The sequence below is a fragment of the Pleurodeles waltl genome, chromosome 6 (assembly GCF_031143425.1).
Source record: "Pleurodeles waltl isolate 20211129_DDA chromosome 6, aPleWal1.hap1.20221129, whole genome shotgun sequence".
NCBI lineage: Eukaryota > Metazoa > Chordata > Amphibia > Caudata > Salamandridae > Pleurodeles > Pleurodeles waltl.
The window spans coordinates 140,953,091-140,971,289 of NC_090445.1; the positions used below are offsets into that span (position 1 = coordinate 140,953,091).

At 41.2% G+C, this 18,199-nt stretch overlaps 1 protein-coding gene across 1 annotated transcript; it reads left to right on the forward strand.

Moving 5' to 3' along the window:
• The first annotated feature begins 587 nt into the window (after positions 1-587).
• Positions 588-13,258, forward strand: LOC138299389 (keratin, type I cytoskeletal 47 kDa-like). The gene is made up of 8 exons (XM_069237616.1): positions 588-1,110; positions 2,202-2,284; positions 4,652-4,808; positions 7,612-7,770; positions 8,199-8,324; positions 10,657-10,874; positions 11,100-11,143; positions 12,708-13,258. The coding sequence occupies exons 1-8, from the start codon at positions 664-666 to the stop codon at positions 12,803-12,805; spliced, it is 1,332 nt and encodes a 443-aa protein (XP_069093717.1). The 5' UTR covers positions 588-663; the 3' UTR covers positions 12,806-13,258.
• The last annotated feature ends 4,941 nt before the right edge of the window (positions 13,259-18,199 follow it).

The following is an 18,199-nucleotide window of genomic DNA, read 5'->3' on the forward strand; positions in this document are numbered from 1 at the left end:
TATCCCAGATCTGAGGTACTTTGCACGGGATCCTATATGTGCATGTGGAGTCTGTTTGAGACCACATACCCAGAAAGCGGTGTGTCCCCCCCCCCGACCCACCACAACAGCATTATTTAGCTTTCTGTTACTTCAGAGCACAAACTTGTTATCTGCTACGGCACTAAAACTGCAAGTATCCTTCAGTACCCCAGGATACCTCAATTCAAGGCACTTGTTCTTGGTCTATCCTCTCTGTGCTCATATTTTTTTAAAGCATGTGTCACACCGTGTACACTTAGAAGTGTCTGCTGCCAAGCTTGTTATTGCTCCAGGCATACAAGTGAAGCCATAAGAAAGGGGGCTGTGTGTTAAAAACATGTTTAGATTACTTAATTGAAGTGAATGATGAGCGTTGCCCCACCCGCTTTGTCTCGTAGGGGATGATAGCAAGCACCCTGAGGCTTTTCACAATTTGATGAGAAATGGATACGCCAAACAAGCCTCGAATATTAATTAATTGCACCTACAGTAATGAGAGGGAGAGTCTGATCTGGAAACAAACATGTTGATTTAGCAGTTTACTCTTGTGTATATAAAGGCTCAAACACGAGTCATTGCACCAGCACCCTCTGCTTTCCTACTAAGTCTTACTTCGCAGGGTAGCAGTTCTTCAGGAACATCATGTCTTTCCTCCACCAAAGTGCTGGTTCTACCCGGGTTTCAGTAAGTGGTGGTGGCCCCACTTTTGGTGGCTTCCAAACCAGTGGTGGAGCAGCCCAAGAGGGCTATGGTAGTGGCTTTAGTATGAGCAGTGGCTATGGAGGGGGAGCAGGTGTTGGTGGTGGCTACGGTTCTGGTGGATTTGGTGCTGGAGCTATTGGGGGCTTTGGCATTGTAGCTGGTGGGGGGCATTTTGGTGGTGAGGGCCTCCTCTCTGCTGGGGAAAAGCAGACCATGCAAAACCTCAATGACCGCCTTGCTAACTATCTGGAAAAAGTCAAACAACTGGAAAGGGCAAACGCGGACCTTGAAGAAAAAATCAAGGACTGGTATGCAAAACACCGTGCAGCAATTGTACCTCAAGACTACAGCAAATATTATGCAATAATTGAGGATCTTCAAAAAAAGGTAGGAAAGTTATGCTTTGTCAGTCATTCTGCACAATTGCTTTTCAACAGTGCCAATCAAAAAAATAATTAAAAACTTTTAATGATGATATACTTGAATAAATAAGTGTGTGTTATTGTTACATTGCTGTGTTTAATGCAGAGATTTATATTTACCGTATAGAGTATTTACTTTTTAAATGTCTGGAGGAGGGATTTCGTCTCCAGTAGTTTCAGATAGGGCTTTACATAGAGTACAGCACACTTTCTTATCCAAATGTGTAAAGTAGGGCACTCTCGCTCTTTATTTCGTCACTGCATCTAAATTCAAACACAACCTATTTACAACCCACACATTCCTTGAAAGAAACTGCTACTAAGATCATCTAGACACATCGAATTATTAAAATCTTTCCTGCTCTTTGCATAAGACTGAGCCAAAAGTCTAAATTTATCTCATTGTGATTCGTACTTTTGATTTATTGTAATAAAATAAAAAAACATATTGATACGGTTGCAAAGGACTGAGGGTATTGGGCAGTACTACTTCCCGCTTAGAAATATGTGTAGTTAATTTCATGATTGTCAGAGATAAATGCCGAGCAAAGAAGTGCGATTACCTGGCTGCCAGATCATTGAGCCGTTCAGCTTTGCTTCCAGGTGACTCATGCAACACTATATTTACAGTACCAGGATGTAGTATGACCTATGTTCACTTAATGCACTCTTGAAATTGTAGTCTTGGTTTTCTTTAAAGGTGTCGGTCGGTTCGACTAAAGTACCCACTGGCATTGATTGTGTAAGGGGAAGCCAAAACACGGTTTCCGAGCGTTATGGAGCGAGGTTGTTTCTACTGATATTGCATGGTGGTGTCTATATAATTAAATAACAAGGGAGCGATAGATTTGGATACTATGGTACTATGCTCTAGATATCTGCAAAGATACTCCTTGAGTTGTCAGAAACACTTCATCAAAAAAATGTAAATGCCTCTTTAGTTCGTTTCTGGAAGATTATCGATTTTTTCTGAAGGTCAGATGCATTGCCCTATTGGAAAAGACACTTCACCTGCTGCACCATGACCTTCCAGTGTGACCTTTTATTGTCTTCCAGATCATTGCTGCATCTATTGAAAATGCCAGGGTCGTCCTGCAAATCGACAATGCCAGACTCGCTGCCGACGACTTCAAACTTAAGTAAGTCTATGAATTCCTCCATCAAAGGCAATTCCTTATCTGAGAGACAGAGCTACCTCAATATATTCTTGCTTGTCCTTACCCTCCTTTCATCACCATCAATCCATTATCATAGCCTTATCTACAGTAGACTATTTACTGTACAGCCTTTTCATTGGTGTGTCACAATATGTGCTCTCACTGTTGCCACATGGGCTCTTTCTAACGGTCAGGTACATCCAGACCTCTCCTTGTCAATATCAGGATAACGAATTATCCATGAAGCACCAATTCCTTTCCCAAATACAGCTCAAATCCTGAAACCTTAGGGCCTGAACTAGAACTTCATAGGTGGCCCAAAATCCATCAGGGTAAGAGAGGACATCTCCTCCACTACCCTGACCGGTCTGCCAACCGCCAAATTATGGGATCACAGGCAGCCCTGCGGTGATCTCTGTGCCTTCCGGGAGCCACTCCCTGCACATCTTTTAGGCAGCCGTGCAGCAAACCTTTTTGTTGTTCCAAAAGACTCCTAAAGCAGCAGGAGTTTAAGTCTAAAAAACAAAATGCTAATGGGCCAAACATTCTGGGAGAAGAATGTGAGGGGTCATTATTTTTTTCTGTTCAAGACAGACGGACAGAAACTAGTATATTTGACTTTCCACTCTAAATAAAGCGGGTAGTCTCTTACCCTGACAGCCCCTACCACATCTGGCAGTTGAAGTAAGTGTTATGACAGTGGGCCCACCAGAGGCACTGAAGTCGGAAACCTGATGGTCCGACTAACTCAAAGTAGAGCAGGCAGAACTGTGTTTGGAGGACAAAGCACTCTGTCATGTTTGTGATGGAGTACCCTGTCTACCACACTCTAAACCAGGCCCTTAGTGGTTAAAAGATCCAAATGATATGCTCCTATGTACCTCTAACAAACTATATCTAGATGTATTCACAGTTGAAATCTGCTTTTGGCCAAAAAAACATGTTTTCTATCGTTAAAGTACCTTGTGAGTCATAGAGATGTTGACTCTTGAGACAAGAGCTCAATCACTGGTCTTATTAACTCTCACACATCCAAATGACTGATAACCTCTATCTTTCCACTCTTTTATCTCACCCTTCAAGGGCCAGTTACTCTAAGGATGGCTTCTTATCTCAATCACCACTGACCATCTCTCTCACCTTCCTCATTATATAATCACTCAAACCTTGCCAAACTTTGTAAAGCATGTATGGAAGAAATATTACCCAATCAAATACATTTCAAAAGAGCAAATAGGGCAACGATGTTTACTTTGAATCTCTGTATTTTCTTTCCTATACATTATATATGAATTACATTTTCCTGTCATTCCACTGGTGAAATAAACCTTTAGGGTTGGTTCACTGACAAAAAAACACAGAGATGGGTGACATTATTGAATTAATCTCAGCAACTGAGATCTATTAAAAATGTATACTGAGGACTCAGGTGAGGATCGAAGGGATGGAATGAATTGCACTAACTTCTCTGGGTAGCTATGCTGAATAATTACATACTCTAAAAATGCATTCTGAACAATTTGTCTTGTGTTTAATATTGACACAATCTCATTATACAATTACTTTGCTTCTGTTGCATGGAGGAAGTTTGTTTTAGTGTCCGACGACCAGCATTGAGACCTTTAAAACATTTCAAATAGATATGTCAATTTATGGAACATTCCTAAACATACGCATTTCCATGCACAGTTGGATTGTAAGCAACATACTGTCACATGGCTCAACCTTTAGAAAACTTATTGAGAGTTTATCTAGGGTCTACTACACACTCTGTCTATCTAAGGGAAATCGCCAGGTTTTACTTTGTGAGCAATTTAGTGGTAGAGGTTTCAATGACCTTAGAATGATGCAAATCGCATTTGATCCTCTTTCATTTTGCACACAGATGTCAGCAGCAGGTACATCAACACAAAGTCAATCTAAACTCTATTTCTTTTACTAACTCCACAAATAGGTATACTATTACTCGTCCTGAAGGGTTTGGTAGACTTGAATTTCCAATAGTCATATCTGACTTACATGTTGGGTGCTTTGTGAGACACTAATCTGGCATTCAAAGACCAAATCAATCTGAAGGGTTTTTAAAGAGAATTTCTATAATCCTTCAGTGGAGGCATTTTACTTATCAGTCTTTTGTTATAGGATTCTTCAACAATATTGTACTTGTACATCATTTATGAAAGAAAAGCATGTAGATTTAGTTGTATATTTGAAGCGCCACAGGGCTTATGACAATGTGCTGTTGCAATCTCAAATTTACATGTTTGAAGCTTCAGTAGTTAGAACATGTACTTTCAGATGTGTCTTTTCTTGGCCATTATTCACATATCTAGTTATTTATTTCTCTAGGTACGAAAATGAGTTGTTCATGCGCCAGAGTGTGGAAGCTGATACCAACGGGCTTCGTAGGGTTCTGGATGAGTTGACCTTAGCCAGGTCTGACCTTGAGGGACAAGTTGAGCACCTGATGGAGGAGCTGGCTTCCCTCAAGAAGAACCACGAAGAGGTGAGGGCAGTTGATGTTTTTCTAAAGTGATATGAAAGCGTTGGTATTGACATAGATGAAATCTAAAGGTTGTTGCTACATGCCTTTGAAATTTATTTTCTGATTCGTTAAAATTTTCCCTTAATTGTGGCTGTCTCGACTAGGAAAATCTCTGACAAAAATCTTTGTGGTTGGGTTTGGAACTTTCTTCTAAGGCATGATTCACAATATCAAAAGTGAAACTTAATTTTACTAACAGCTGAAGAGAACTGCGGTTAGGAGATCTTTTGAATGTTTTAGGTTGGGACATGTAGGAAATAGTTTGAGTGTGCAATTGACAAACATCTGAGCCATGCAGGAACTGTGGAATGCCAGGTTAGTTGCATTGGTCTGCTGATAAGGGTGCTTTTGAACAAATCATCCATTCCAGACCTATCAGTTTATTCTATGATTCAGACAATTCTTGTTCATTATTACAAGGTAAGTTGCCATAGAGATGTAGAGAATATTTGTCAAATTTTGACTATTTCTTACATTTTTTCTTGAAAGAGTATGAATGATTCCGATTTCTCAAGACAGAGTTAACAGATACAAGTGTCAGGAAGCAATTTCTCAACACCGTGGGTGACAATCTACCTAATACCAAAGCTCCTGCACGTAGCTTATCATCTCAGGTTTGCACTGTACACCTGAGACCCCTGAGAAGTGAACAGCATTACATGTTTTGCTCCTACTCCTCTTCCAAGAAGATCCTATTTTTGGTACTCTGAAGAAATTTAAGGTTGGGGGCACAGTAGTTTATTCTCCCTGTTGTATCCCTAGTGAGGTGACAAGCATTTGTTTGCTTGGTGACTGGATAGCGGGAATATTATGAAAGGATGGACTATCATTCACATGAATATTTCAGTCATTTTCAGAAACCATGGGAACTTTTTCTGAAAGAAATCATATTGCCAAACAAGCAAACTGTTAAATGTGTAACACTGGAAAATATGAATATAGATGGTTTTAATGCAAACAAAATGTGGACCCTCAGTATTGAGCAGTTTGGGTATATTGAAACAAAAGATATGGGATGGGAGTGCTCAGCACCTGAGTCTAAAACTCTTTAATTCGAATTCAGCTTCCTGATTCCTGAACCACTTCTTTTTGCTACAGCCCATATCCCTCTTCATTTTCTTAGACCATACATTCTTCCTGGTAGGTCATGTGTCCCTTTTCATGAATGCATCACCAGCCATGTTTTCTTCTTGTTAGTCCATGTTGCCTTTTTTCCTGCTGGACCATGTATCTTTCTTGTGAGACCACAACTCTTTCATTTAACTAGTCCGGATTCCATTTTATACTGTACCCCATTTCAATCTTATTAGTATACCACATTGCCTTCCTAGTGTGGCATATCTTCTCTGTGCTAGACAACAACCCCTTCTTCCTGTCACACATTTATCATTCCTGCTAGCCCACATCTGCTTAATTTTGTTGGGCCGCATCTCATTTGATGACATTTCCTTGTTCCTGCTACATTCGATCTCCATCCTACCAGGCCATGCCTCCTTTAGCTAAACCATTATCTCTCTCTTGTTGATAGACCACATCTTGTGTATTCTGAGAAATCACATTTTCATGGATATAATCTTTATTTCACAGATACACCTTCCTTCCATACCTTAGTCAACCCCAAGGCACATCTTCCTACTACATCTGCTTCACAAACATACCACTTCATAATAAACTACACTACACAACCTTCGCTCACATCACACCTCCATATGTTCTCTGGTTACAACACGTTTTAGAGCACTTTGTACAATATGGCAGTATAACCAGTAGATGTAATTTCCCATTTTAATGGTACTGGATTTACTAACCTCAATAGAGTGAAATGCAGATTTTATGTTTTAAAAGATTTTGAACATGTGATTTGCCAGTTACACCAGATGGCGGCAGCAAGCAATTATTCTTAGTCATTTCCCACAGCTAGTCTGTGTCTCCTTGCCAGCAGACCTCACAACCTTCCCGTTTCACAATTCCTCTTCCTTTGTCCACTATGGCCTTCCTTGCTTAGAACATTTTGGAAACTTAGATCAATTAAAATTGTACCTCTTATGCCAACCCTTTCTAACTTACTGTTCCTGTTCTCTTTACTCTAGCATTACGACCATTAAGTCAAACACAAAAATTAATAAGCTCTTGTCAAGATGCCAAAAATATGAATTTACGGTAATTCCCAGTATGGCACTTAAAAATGCAATAATTTTAAAGTATATCTGCTGATATCCCCTGTGGAGAAGTAGATGCTGCTACTAACCCTCAACAACATTGTGTTTTATTGGGGGTATTTGATGTGTCATAATCTGCAGCAACCAACTAGGCTATGATGTCTTTAGTGAAAGCAACCATGGATGTGAATTATTGCAACAAAGGACAGCAGCTGCAACCACTGAATTTTCCGTTTGTACCCCTGCCACTACTCTTGGCATCATTGGTCCCAGGGATCAAAAAAAGTGGAAGAAAGAAAGTAAATATAGGTCAAAGAGCCATTTTCCTGATTGTAGTGCACAATTATTGCCCTTTCGCTCTCTACTTAAAAGCTAATAGGAGGCTTTTGAGGGGCCCACAATGGGATACCAGCCAAAAGTGAGATTTTGTTGGGGATCAAATGATGCTTGATGTCACTTCTGCAAGTTTCGGTACTTTGGTGAATTGACCTCTACGAAAACAACTATAAAAATAGTAGAAAGGGTGACTGTTTCTTGTAGTCTTTCAAACTCTTGTATTCCTACCTATGATTTATGCTCTTGACATTTTGCTACTCCTCCTGTAGGAAATGAAGGGACTCGGGGGAGCCCAAGGGGAGGTCAGCGTAGAGATGAATGCCGCCCCAGGCATCAACCTGTTGAAGCTCCTCAGCGACATGCGAAACCAATACGAGGAGATGGCAGAAAAGAATCGCCAGGATGCTGAAGCAAAGTTCCTGGAAGCGGTGAGGAGGGGAGGAAAACTGCATGGTGCATGTCTTGTGGGCTGTGGGATATGGCTAACTGGACGATGGGAAACTTAGGTATTTCCTAACAAACTAATGACCCCTGAAATGCCCATAAATGCTGTCGCAGAGTGAGTCCCAATTCATACTCTGTGTAACCTCACTGATTTTGCCCAGGACTTCTTAGCCATTCAGAGTTCCCACAGACTGGTCCACTCTGATGCCTTAGGGTTGGGAGGATGTGTGTTTTAAATACTGATTCACATATGGTTGGTCGCTGTCTGCAATGGCACAGACAATTTAAAGTCGATGTAATGGAATGCATCCCGGCTAATTACCAGCGGCTGAGATTATTTCAAGCAGTCCATCCATCTGTTTTTGTACTGTGTAAATATGTAAACATCACTCACACCCATACTGTCTCTTAGAGCAATGCCATCAAGCAAGAGATCTCTGCCGGTGTTGAGCAGGTGCAGTCGAGCAAGAGTCAGATCTCCGACTTGAAACGCACTCTCCAGTCCTTGGAAATTGAACTGCAGGCAGCTCTGGCAATGGTAAGTTGTGTCAATCATTCCAGTGCTTTCTAAAGATACTTCACAGGTGAGAAATCTTTCCATGCATATTAGATCCCCATCTATTCAGGAACATCTTTAACAACAGGAAAATTAAGAAAGCACCACATATAGCTCATAGGTCTCTCTCCAGAGTGTGAGAGCACTTTCTTAACTGCCACTTTTCCTAGATCCTTCCATGGATAGCTAGTCCTGTCAAGTTGTTTTTTTCGCTTGTAGAACTTGTAGTTCTGGTTTTACAACGGTATAATATACACCTACAAGTCTCAAAATGCAAAGAGAAATTCTGGACTGGCGCAGCTAATCACGCTTTGAAATTTAGCAGGGGTGAACTTATCTATGTTAGTCAGAACACTATAACGGAATAAGCTTTAAATCTCATTTTAGTAATCGCAGAAAGAACACAGTTTGTCTTTGAAATGAGACATTGTTCCACCAATCTAGATGTTACACATAGTAGCCAACTATTGAGTGGCCTGTTAGTTGATTGGTTGCATTTGTAGAGTGCAAGCAGCTATTTCCTAACGGCTTAAAGTATATTAAAGAAGCAGGATGCATGAGCAATCTTAACAGAACAGGGAGAGAGTAGTATTAACCGACTAATTTCCTAAACTGAGCCTAAACTAATTGGTCTTGACAGATTTCCTGAACTGCATCAGATTTGATTGTGGCCTGACGATCGGCGGTAGAGAATTCCAAATTCTACCTTTGAGCACTCCGAGATGACGTCATCCTTCTCTGACTTTCTTAAACTTGAGAGCCAAAATTAGGCCATTGTTGGAAGATCTCATTTCTCTCCCACGATTATACAATGAAAAGATGGTGTTTATGCACATATTCTGATTTACCTGATCTATGGTTTTATGACCCAGGCAAAGCACTGTACACAAACATCTTTCGTAAACAAGAAGCCAGTTTAAAATGTCTGAACATGCATAAAGGGGCACAATTCTTTTCAGGCCTATAACTAGCTAAAAACAGCTTTGTGCAGGGATTGGAGGTAATCAATAGGATATTTGGGCACACCCACTAGAACAGAATTGTAATAGTCCATGCAAGAGATGATAAATGACCGGACCTTATCTCTTCTAGCAGACTTAGGTATGTAAGGGAGGAACTTATTAAGAACATACAATAATGTGAAAATGGTGGTACATACAGATTCCACATAGTAGGCTCTCCCAAAATTGAAGCCTTTGCCTACTCTCACATTCAAGCAGCAAGCTTGCACGGGTAACTCTTCAAGCTCCTTCGGACACCATCTCACTGTTTACGTAGTATCAGGCCTGAACACTACAACCTCAGTTTTACCCCCATTAATAGGGAATGAGCTATTGTGCATCCAAAGCACCAGCTTTCTTGAGCACATTTTGAAGTTGTGTTCTGGCTACTCTAATTTACCAACTGGTCTGACAATCAAGTGAGTATGGTCAGCATAGGTCTGAAAAGATATTCCAAAGGCAACCGAACTAAGGGCCATTAATAGCTCAATTAAGAAACCTAATGCATTATTTGCAAGCTACATAAATGTCAGGAGTAAACCCAACTTCCAGTAACCTACAACGCTATACATATAAATAAAATATAAACCATACTAGGAATCACACAAGGAATCAAAACATATATCCAATACTTAAAACGTAAACAATGATTTTTTGAGTTATGGGAAACAACTCCCTCAATAACAGTGGGAGGGTAAAGAAGAACTGTAGAGTAAGAAAGCAGTCCTTATGGTCAATATTTCAACGTCTAGTGTATGTAAAACAATATATATGTTCTGAGTGATAAGAAATGAGAATGGGTGACTGTGTGTGTTGAAGCCCCTTGCTAAGGCAGAGAGAGTCAAGCTGATTCTGAGAAAACTGAAAAGCCAGGAAAGGGTCGCAGAGGAAGTGGGATGGATTCAACATACCATGAATAGCGTGGTACTATTACAAGGTTGCATTCAACATGTTAATGAAAATAAAACATGGAGCATTTAGCCATCATCGCAGGGTCTCCCCTCTAATAACGGCTCCATGCTGCTTTTATGGCAACCTGGACTCTTCTTGGGTATGAGGCAGTAGGCTCTAAGACTGCTAACACCAACTGCATGTGCTTAATTGGCATATGCCTATTTTTCAATCAAAATCCAAGGCAGGATTGGTAATGTCACACCTCAACATACCTGACTGCAGTATATCATTCTGAACTTGAGAGCAGGGTTATTGGCTAGACCCATTCTTCATCATGCACAGTCAATACAACCCACTGCCACCTACAATGCACATCATCAAGTTGTGTCAGGTGTCCCTCTTGCCTTGTTTACCCGTAGAAATCATCCCTTGAAACCAGCTTAGCAGAAACAGAAGGGAACTACTGCGCCCAGCTAGCACAACTTCAAGTAAAGATCAGCCACCTGGAGGAGGAGCTTGGGCAAATCAAGGGCGACATGGAGAACAATATGGCAGAGTACGAGCAACTCCTGGACATCAAGACCAGGCTGGAGAGGGAGATTGAGACCTACCGGCGCCTGCTTGAGGGCGAGAGCAGGTAAGATGTCAAATATTGAACACCTTCACTATCAATATTTTGATTTCAGGCAAATTCCTTCACCTGAGATGCCATTGCAGTGAAGACAGTGAAAAAAGTGACATAGAGAACCCCTTGGCAAAACCTAATTTGAAACCTGTAATGTCACTGGACATCAAAAATTGCTTATAGACATTATAAAACAACGCATTCTCAGTCATGTGTATGTATGTTGTTTCTTTTCAGTGGCTACGTAGAACCAAAGCCCAAGAGTTCTAGCTCATCAAAAGGTATGTGTCCTCTCTTTCTGTTTGCTTTGTGATAATGGCTGAATATCACAGTTGTTGGTTCTTGTGCCTTGTACATCTGACGTAATGAGGGGTCCACTCTCTTTCCTTCATTTATCAAATTCTAGGGTACTTTCTCAAGCACACGCACACACACTGGTTTTTCCTAGGGAGAATTGCTTGACTATTGAATGAAGGAAAGCTGACAATGAAGAGGGCCTTCATGACCAAGTTATATAAAGACGGTCACCTCACTCAAGGCATACTAGAGCCAGAGATGTCAGGATGGTCACATGACAGAAAAGCACCAATGATAGAATGTTCACATACAGGTCATGCAGGAACAACAGGATGCTGACAAAAGAAATATGCATCAACATTAGAATGTTTACCTGAGTGTCTACACATTTTATCATATTTACATGTTGCACGCGTACCACACAGAACAATCAGCTAATGCGCATGCATCAACTATAAAGTTCACACGACATACATTTTCCATTAGGAGAACCTTCTCATGAATCATTTACATTACTGCGATTATAATTTGAACATTCCCACAAAGTGCACGCTAGAACCTAGAACTAGAACATTCATATGCACCAATAAGGATGTTCATATTGAGGCACATGCTCCAAAGTTAATATTTACATGATGCACAAACACCATGGACAAAGGCCACATGACACATATGCACGAACTATCAAATTACCACGAGGTGCTTGCACCACATAAGACGCTTCACATGACGCATTTGCACTAACTAGTCATTTGTCATGAGGAACATGCATCAGTGTAAACTTATTCACAATGAGGAACATGCACCAATATTAGCATGTTCAAATGAGCGGCTAGCAACAGTATTAGAATGATCTGAAGAGGCGCTACCTCAGCAAAGCGAACGTTCCAATGCAGCACATGCACTAGTGCTCACGTGATGTACATGCACCAACTAGATTTTTCACACAAGACAGATGTATTCCAACTTGAAATTTCACAAGAGGCATATGCACTAAGTAGAATGTTCACCTCAGGGCATGGCACTAACTTAAGCAATTTTACACAAGGGAAAAAACATACATCAAAATATTGACAGGAGGCAAAACCACTGGCGTTACTGTCTATAAGAAGAATGCACCATCATAATAAAATAATTATTAGAATGCTTATTTTAAGCACAAGCTCAATGTTAAACCATTTACAAGATACACGCACCAAACTTAGGAAGTTCACAAAAGGACAATTACATGCCGAACAGAGAAGGCCTTATGATTCATTTTGACCAGTTTAATTCTGAGCCATTTTTACAGATGAAACCGTTCTGGACTCGAATTAGAAAGCTATTTGCCTACCTACTTGGGTACAACATTGGTACAAAACGTAGGTAAAAATATTATTGCAATGGAGAGGACAAAATCGAATTCCTTGTTTGCGAAATGAGAGCAAAATTCCATAATGTATTCAACATGTCCACAACCTTTTCTGCCTTCATATACATTATTTGTTCTCTAAAGATATCCTACCTGCATTCCATTGTTCACCTCTTCATTTCTTTTTTTAACCCCAGATCCAATTAGAAGCCGAGTTGTAAGGACCATCATCCAGGATGTGATTGACGGCAGAGTTGTCTCACAAGAGGAGAAACAAAGTGAACAGAAATTATAGGCAGAAAGTGGGCCTCTCCTAATGGAACCGCTAATCTACTGGGAAACCTTCAGCAAGATGCATAACTCGGGAGAAGGAACAGCAAAATGAACCAAAGGGCACCTAAAACAACCGAAAAGGCACCCAAGATGTCCATCACGTGCCTTGCCACTGACCAAGGAAGTGTGCTCTTGTTTGGACAATAATGAATTAATCATTGGTTACTAACTTTCAACAACATAGGTCAATGGAGAGCATTTTAAATGCCATATCTGTTGTAAATTTACTCCCGAAGACCCCATAAATTGCCACCTCAGCAGGGGCGCTGGCTGGGAAGTGTGGCTATTCACTGTGCCAAGGCTCTCTCTTTGGGTTTTCATCTCTGTCCTTTCGCCTCTCTTTGCAAGAAAATACAATCTCTGTTTCTGTTACAACTATTATTCAATAAACTATCTTTTTGAATGCTAAATACAATTGGGTATTTTCTGTTACCAAAGGTATAGAAAACACTTCCCTAATTTTGCTATTCATCAATGTCATATTTTAAGGAGGTTAGTTTGAATAGTATCCAAAGTGGTACTGAATTTAGGACTATAAATTTGATTCCCGATGTTTCTGTTGCTGAAGCATCGTAACAATAAATGCTCAGAATAGGAGTGCATGTGACAGTCGTGCTTCTCACCCCACCATTTGTTCCATCCCCTGGAGTGCAGCCCATTGACCCCAGGATCACATACAGAGTGAGCACACTCTGTTCCCTGCAAAGTTTTATGCTTCCCGACAAAACAAAAACAATTCTGCAAATAGCTTTGCCATCACTCGTAGAACAAAGCTGCAAAAGGTACTTTCTGTATACATTCTCCATAGTCTCACAACCAATTGTCTCCAAAGTATTATGCCTTCCAACGTTTGCATGAACATCTAGACTTTTACAATAGTTTATGTGGCGAAAGTTTAACCCACTAAAGCTATTCTGAATGTCTTTGCCATTTTGAATCCATATAATCTGAAAAACGGAAAAAAATCAAAAAATCTCCATACATTTTCCTAAAACCCTCATTCTCGAGCTTCTAGAACGGAACGTTTTCAGTCTCAAGGAAATAATATGAAATTCAAAAAATATCTGGTGACATAACATGGTTTTCTTGCAGTCATGTCAAGTACTGACATATTTTATTTAAAACAAATGTGCTTGAAATTTCAAATGTAGTGAACTAATCTAGCTCACCAAGCTCCCTTTGACTGGAGTACAAATTGAATAGGACAACTCCCACAATAGCTGGTGAATCCATTTTGTTTGTCCCCGTTTTTTAGGGTTGAGCTGTGTGAGAGAACAGGGCTAATTGCAGAGGCCCCTTAACTTTTCCCCCATTTTCCCCTTTTTGCTGGTGTTTTCCTGACTCTGATGGTGCCCTGGGTACTGCTAACCAGTCCCAGGGCCTGTGCTCTGTGTAAAATCAGTATGCAAATTAGGCTAATTATAATTGGCTAACTCAACCTACCTATTAGTCCGTAGTATATGGTAGGGCATGTAGGTTTAGGGACCCCAGCATAGGTAGTGCACCCATAGGTGCACTGCTGAGGTGCCCAGTGTCATTTTAAAGGCAGGCCTGCATTGCTGGCTGCTTTTAAATTAAAGTTATATGCAAATTCGACTTTGGAATTAAAAGTAGTTCCAAAGTCTTAAACTACCTTATTTTTACACATAAGTCAACCCTAAGGTGTGCCCTATGTGCCCCTAGGGCTGGGTGCCACGTAACTATAAGCAGGGACCTTATAAAAATAGTTTTATAAGCCCTGGTGAGGTAAATACAGCCAAATTTGTTTTTCCCTCATTGTAATGAATGTCCTTCATAGGCTAGAATGGGGAGACTTTATTTTAATTTTAAAAGTCCTCTTAAGTGACAGATACAAAGAGTCTGGTATCAAATTAAATGTTATAATAAATCCCACAACTTCCAGTTGTGGGATTTAATATAGCTTGTTCAGGTAAAGAGTTTTAAACTTTACCTGAAAAGTTGCCAACTTCAGCCCTGCATTGTTTTTGCTGCTGTGCTCTGATTGGCCAGCCTCTGGCAGCCTGCCCAGACTACCTTGATGAGGTGTGAAATGGCCTGGCTTCACACAAAGAGATGTGCATGTGGGAGGGGATCTCCCCTCAGCAGATGGTGAGGCAGGAAGGGGGAGGGCTGCCAAACTGGTCTTCAAAGGCAGAGAAGGACATTTGGAGCAACCCAGCAACACCCCCACATCCTGCAACCCCAGACAGCTAGGTGCCCCCTTGATTAGATTAGGAGAGGGCAGGAGAGGGGTGTGTTTATGATTTTTAGCCACACCAGTGGGTGGGCTCAGCCAGAGGTAACCTCCAAAAACCACTTTCAGCCATGATGGATATTTGAGGAATGTTGCCTCCTGGGATTGATTTTTGCCACACTTCCCAGGAAGTGGTCATCCCAGGGGTAAAGACCCTGCCCCTGATTGGAGAATCAGGACCCCCCTGTTTTTCACCCAGGAGCAAGGATAAAACTGGCAGTCCTTCACCCACACCTCAGATCCCCATCAGATTCCAACAAGGAAGAACCCCTGGCCTGCACCTGGATCCTGCACTCTGAAGGACTGCACCAGCTGCACACTTGGGCTTCCCCACAAGAAGGACTTTGCCTGGCTTCAACCGGTTCAAGGAGGGACTCCCCGTTTGCTACAGGTGAAAATTGCTAACCAGAGTCCCCTGCACCAACTCCTGAAGAAATCAACCAGCTGACCACTTTCCAGTGGGCAAAAATGAGTTTGCGCCAGGTGCATTCTGGGAGTTGTAGTCCACACCCCTCAAGGATCATCTCAGAGCTTCTGGAACCTTGGAGTGAGCTGTGGACCCCAAAAGAACCTTAAAGGAACATCTGGGAGAAGATCCAGAAGTTTGGAGGAGTTTGGAGAACTTTTGAAAAAAAGCTCCATAGAGGGAACGACCCGCCATGGCAACTCTAGTCGGCTTGCCTCAACCGCGACCCAGCCTGATGTGCAGGTTCGTCCCGGTGAAGAAAATCTCCAAAAAAGAGACTAAGTCCGAATGTAGGAAGCTGACCGGGACCTCCCAGCCAGCGTATCCGAAGAGGGCTCCAAGGACGTCGGATCAAGATCCAGGTGTGCCCCGGTCGAAGGATTTTCACCTCGAAAAAACGACTAAGTCCGAAGGTAAAAATCTCCACTGGGAGCACCCGTGACGTGTATCTGGAGAAGATTTCCAGGAGGTCGGATTGGACTGGCAGGTTCGTCCTGCTGAAGAAAATCTTCAGAAAAACGACTAAGTGCGAAGGTAAACTTTTGACCGAGGCCTCCCGCGGGCTGTAGCCGAGCCGGGCTCCATAACGGTCGGCCTCAAACTTTGACTTTGCCCCGGTCGAGGTGCGACCAGATTACCAGATTGGCGCTTTTTGTTTCTAGGTGCTAAAAAACAATAATTCTTTAAAAATTCATATATCCGGTTCCCCTATTTTTATAAATTGGTTTTGGATTTTTAAACTGTTTCCTGTGTTTTATTTAATTACTGTTTTGTGATATTTGAATGCTTTACACTCTATCTCCTAAGTTAAGCCTTGTCGCTCGTTGCTAAGCTACCAAGGGTTGAGCTGGGTTTAATTTACTGAGACCTAACTGGACCTAAGTGGAGGTTAGTGGCCTATTGCTAAATGTAGGTACCTAACTGCCCTTACCAATAACCCATTTTCCAACAAGCGTGCGCAAGCGCTCTAGCCCCTGTTGTAATCTCTCTGTGGGCTTTTAACCATGCCCATCAGTTTGGTTGGTTAGTAGGCTCGCCTTTCAAAATTTGCTTGATTTCATTAGTGACCGGCATGCATACCTCATGCCTTTTCCGTTGTTTAGCCCTCCTCTACAGCACTGGTAAACTACTGAAAACATATGAGGCTCCGTGTTTTCCAAATGGCTTCTGCAATACTTTTTCTTCTTTATTTCCTACGCAGCGTGATCTTGCTAAGCAGTTTGCATGAGATCGACCCTGTTACATGGATAATTCTACTTTTTCTGGTTACATGGATAATTGCTCTGTTGCCGATACGTTTCACTAAGAGCGAAGTTCTGTTTCCTTTTCTGTGTCTAATTCACGCTTGTGACGACGGTGGGCATGCATATGTGAAACTGCTTTACTTTTCATTATCAGTTTATGTGGCACGAAAAGTCCATTTAGGAGTTTTCAACGCTAAGAGCTCTAACTCGAGCAAATGGGAGACCCATTGTATTGCAAATGCTTGTCTCTTGCTTATGAAAACTGTACGAGGCTAGGGGACAGCTTTCAGTAGGACAAGAACTCCTTGCCTCCACTTTGAAACTGGAAATATGCATGGAAAATTGTACATACATGAGAGCTCTCTGATTTGTTATGTGAAAAAGACATCCATTATTGTATAGTCTTCTTACTTTGATACTAAAGTTTCTTTCCCATGAGTTAGAGATGTAGCGGGTTATCACAACTTTGGAGGAGGTGTTAATCCGTCCCAAATGTGACGGATATGTCACCAGCCGTATTACGAGTTCCATAGTATATAATGGACTCGTAATACGGCTGGTGGTATATCCGTCACTTTACCGTCACTTTTGGAACGGATTAACACCTCCTCCAAAGTTGTAATAACCCCCGTAATCTTTTGAAAGACGTCATACCTCTCCTTAGGTCAGCTATTGTGAGTGCATTCTTTGTGGACATGGTGCTCAGAGGTTATAGACAGGTTATAGTTAAACCATGAATTTAAAAAAAATCCTCTTTGGAGTGACTAAAATTAAAGGGTCTTTTACCCTTTTCTTCTATAAATGTGAGAATTCACAGTGCCACCTCCTTTGTCGGATATCAGGCCACAGCATGAGTAGTTAAATGCATGAGTAGTGAAAAACTGGTGCATTGAGTGTTAGAAGCTAAAGTATACAGAAGTATACTTTATCATTCATGTAATAAGGCACGATTGCAATCTTTCCATAAAATGGCTGAATACGAGCAATGGGAAATGTTATTAAGTTTAACACATACAAATAATGCGCATTCATATAAATTAAAACTATAGTGCAACAGCGCAGTGTGGAATTATTTGTATATAATAATTTCAGTTTACCCCTCGGGGAACAGGGGTTACTGGTCATAAATATTTATATTTGGTACTAATTTATGACGATGAATGGAGTGAAAAAGAATAGTAATTTGGGTGGCGATTTTAAGATAAGATGAGAAGGCAGTGACGAGCTCAGTAAATGTGCTAGCTCTACCTGGAGGCTTTTGACTTCTTTTCTCTCTTTCGTCTTCAGCTGGCCTACTCACTCATGTGTGATTAAAAGAACAAGGGTTATATGATAGGAAAGATGAGTTTCCCGCAATCTCCATGAAACTCCATTGTGATTTTCGGAGAATCA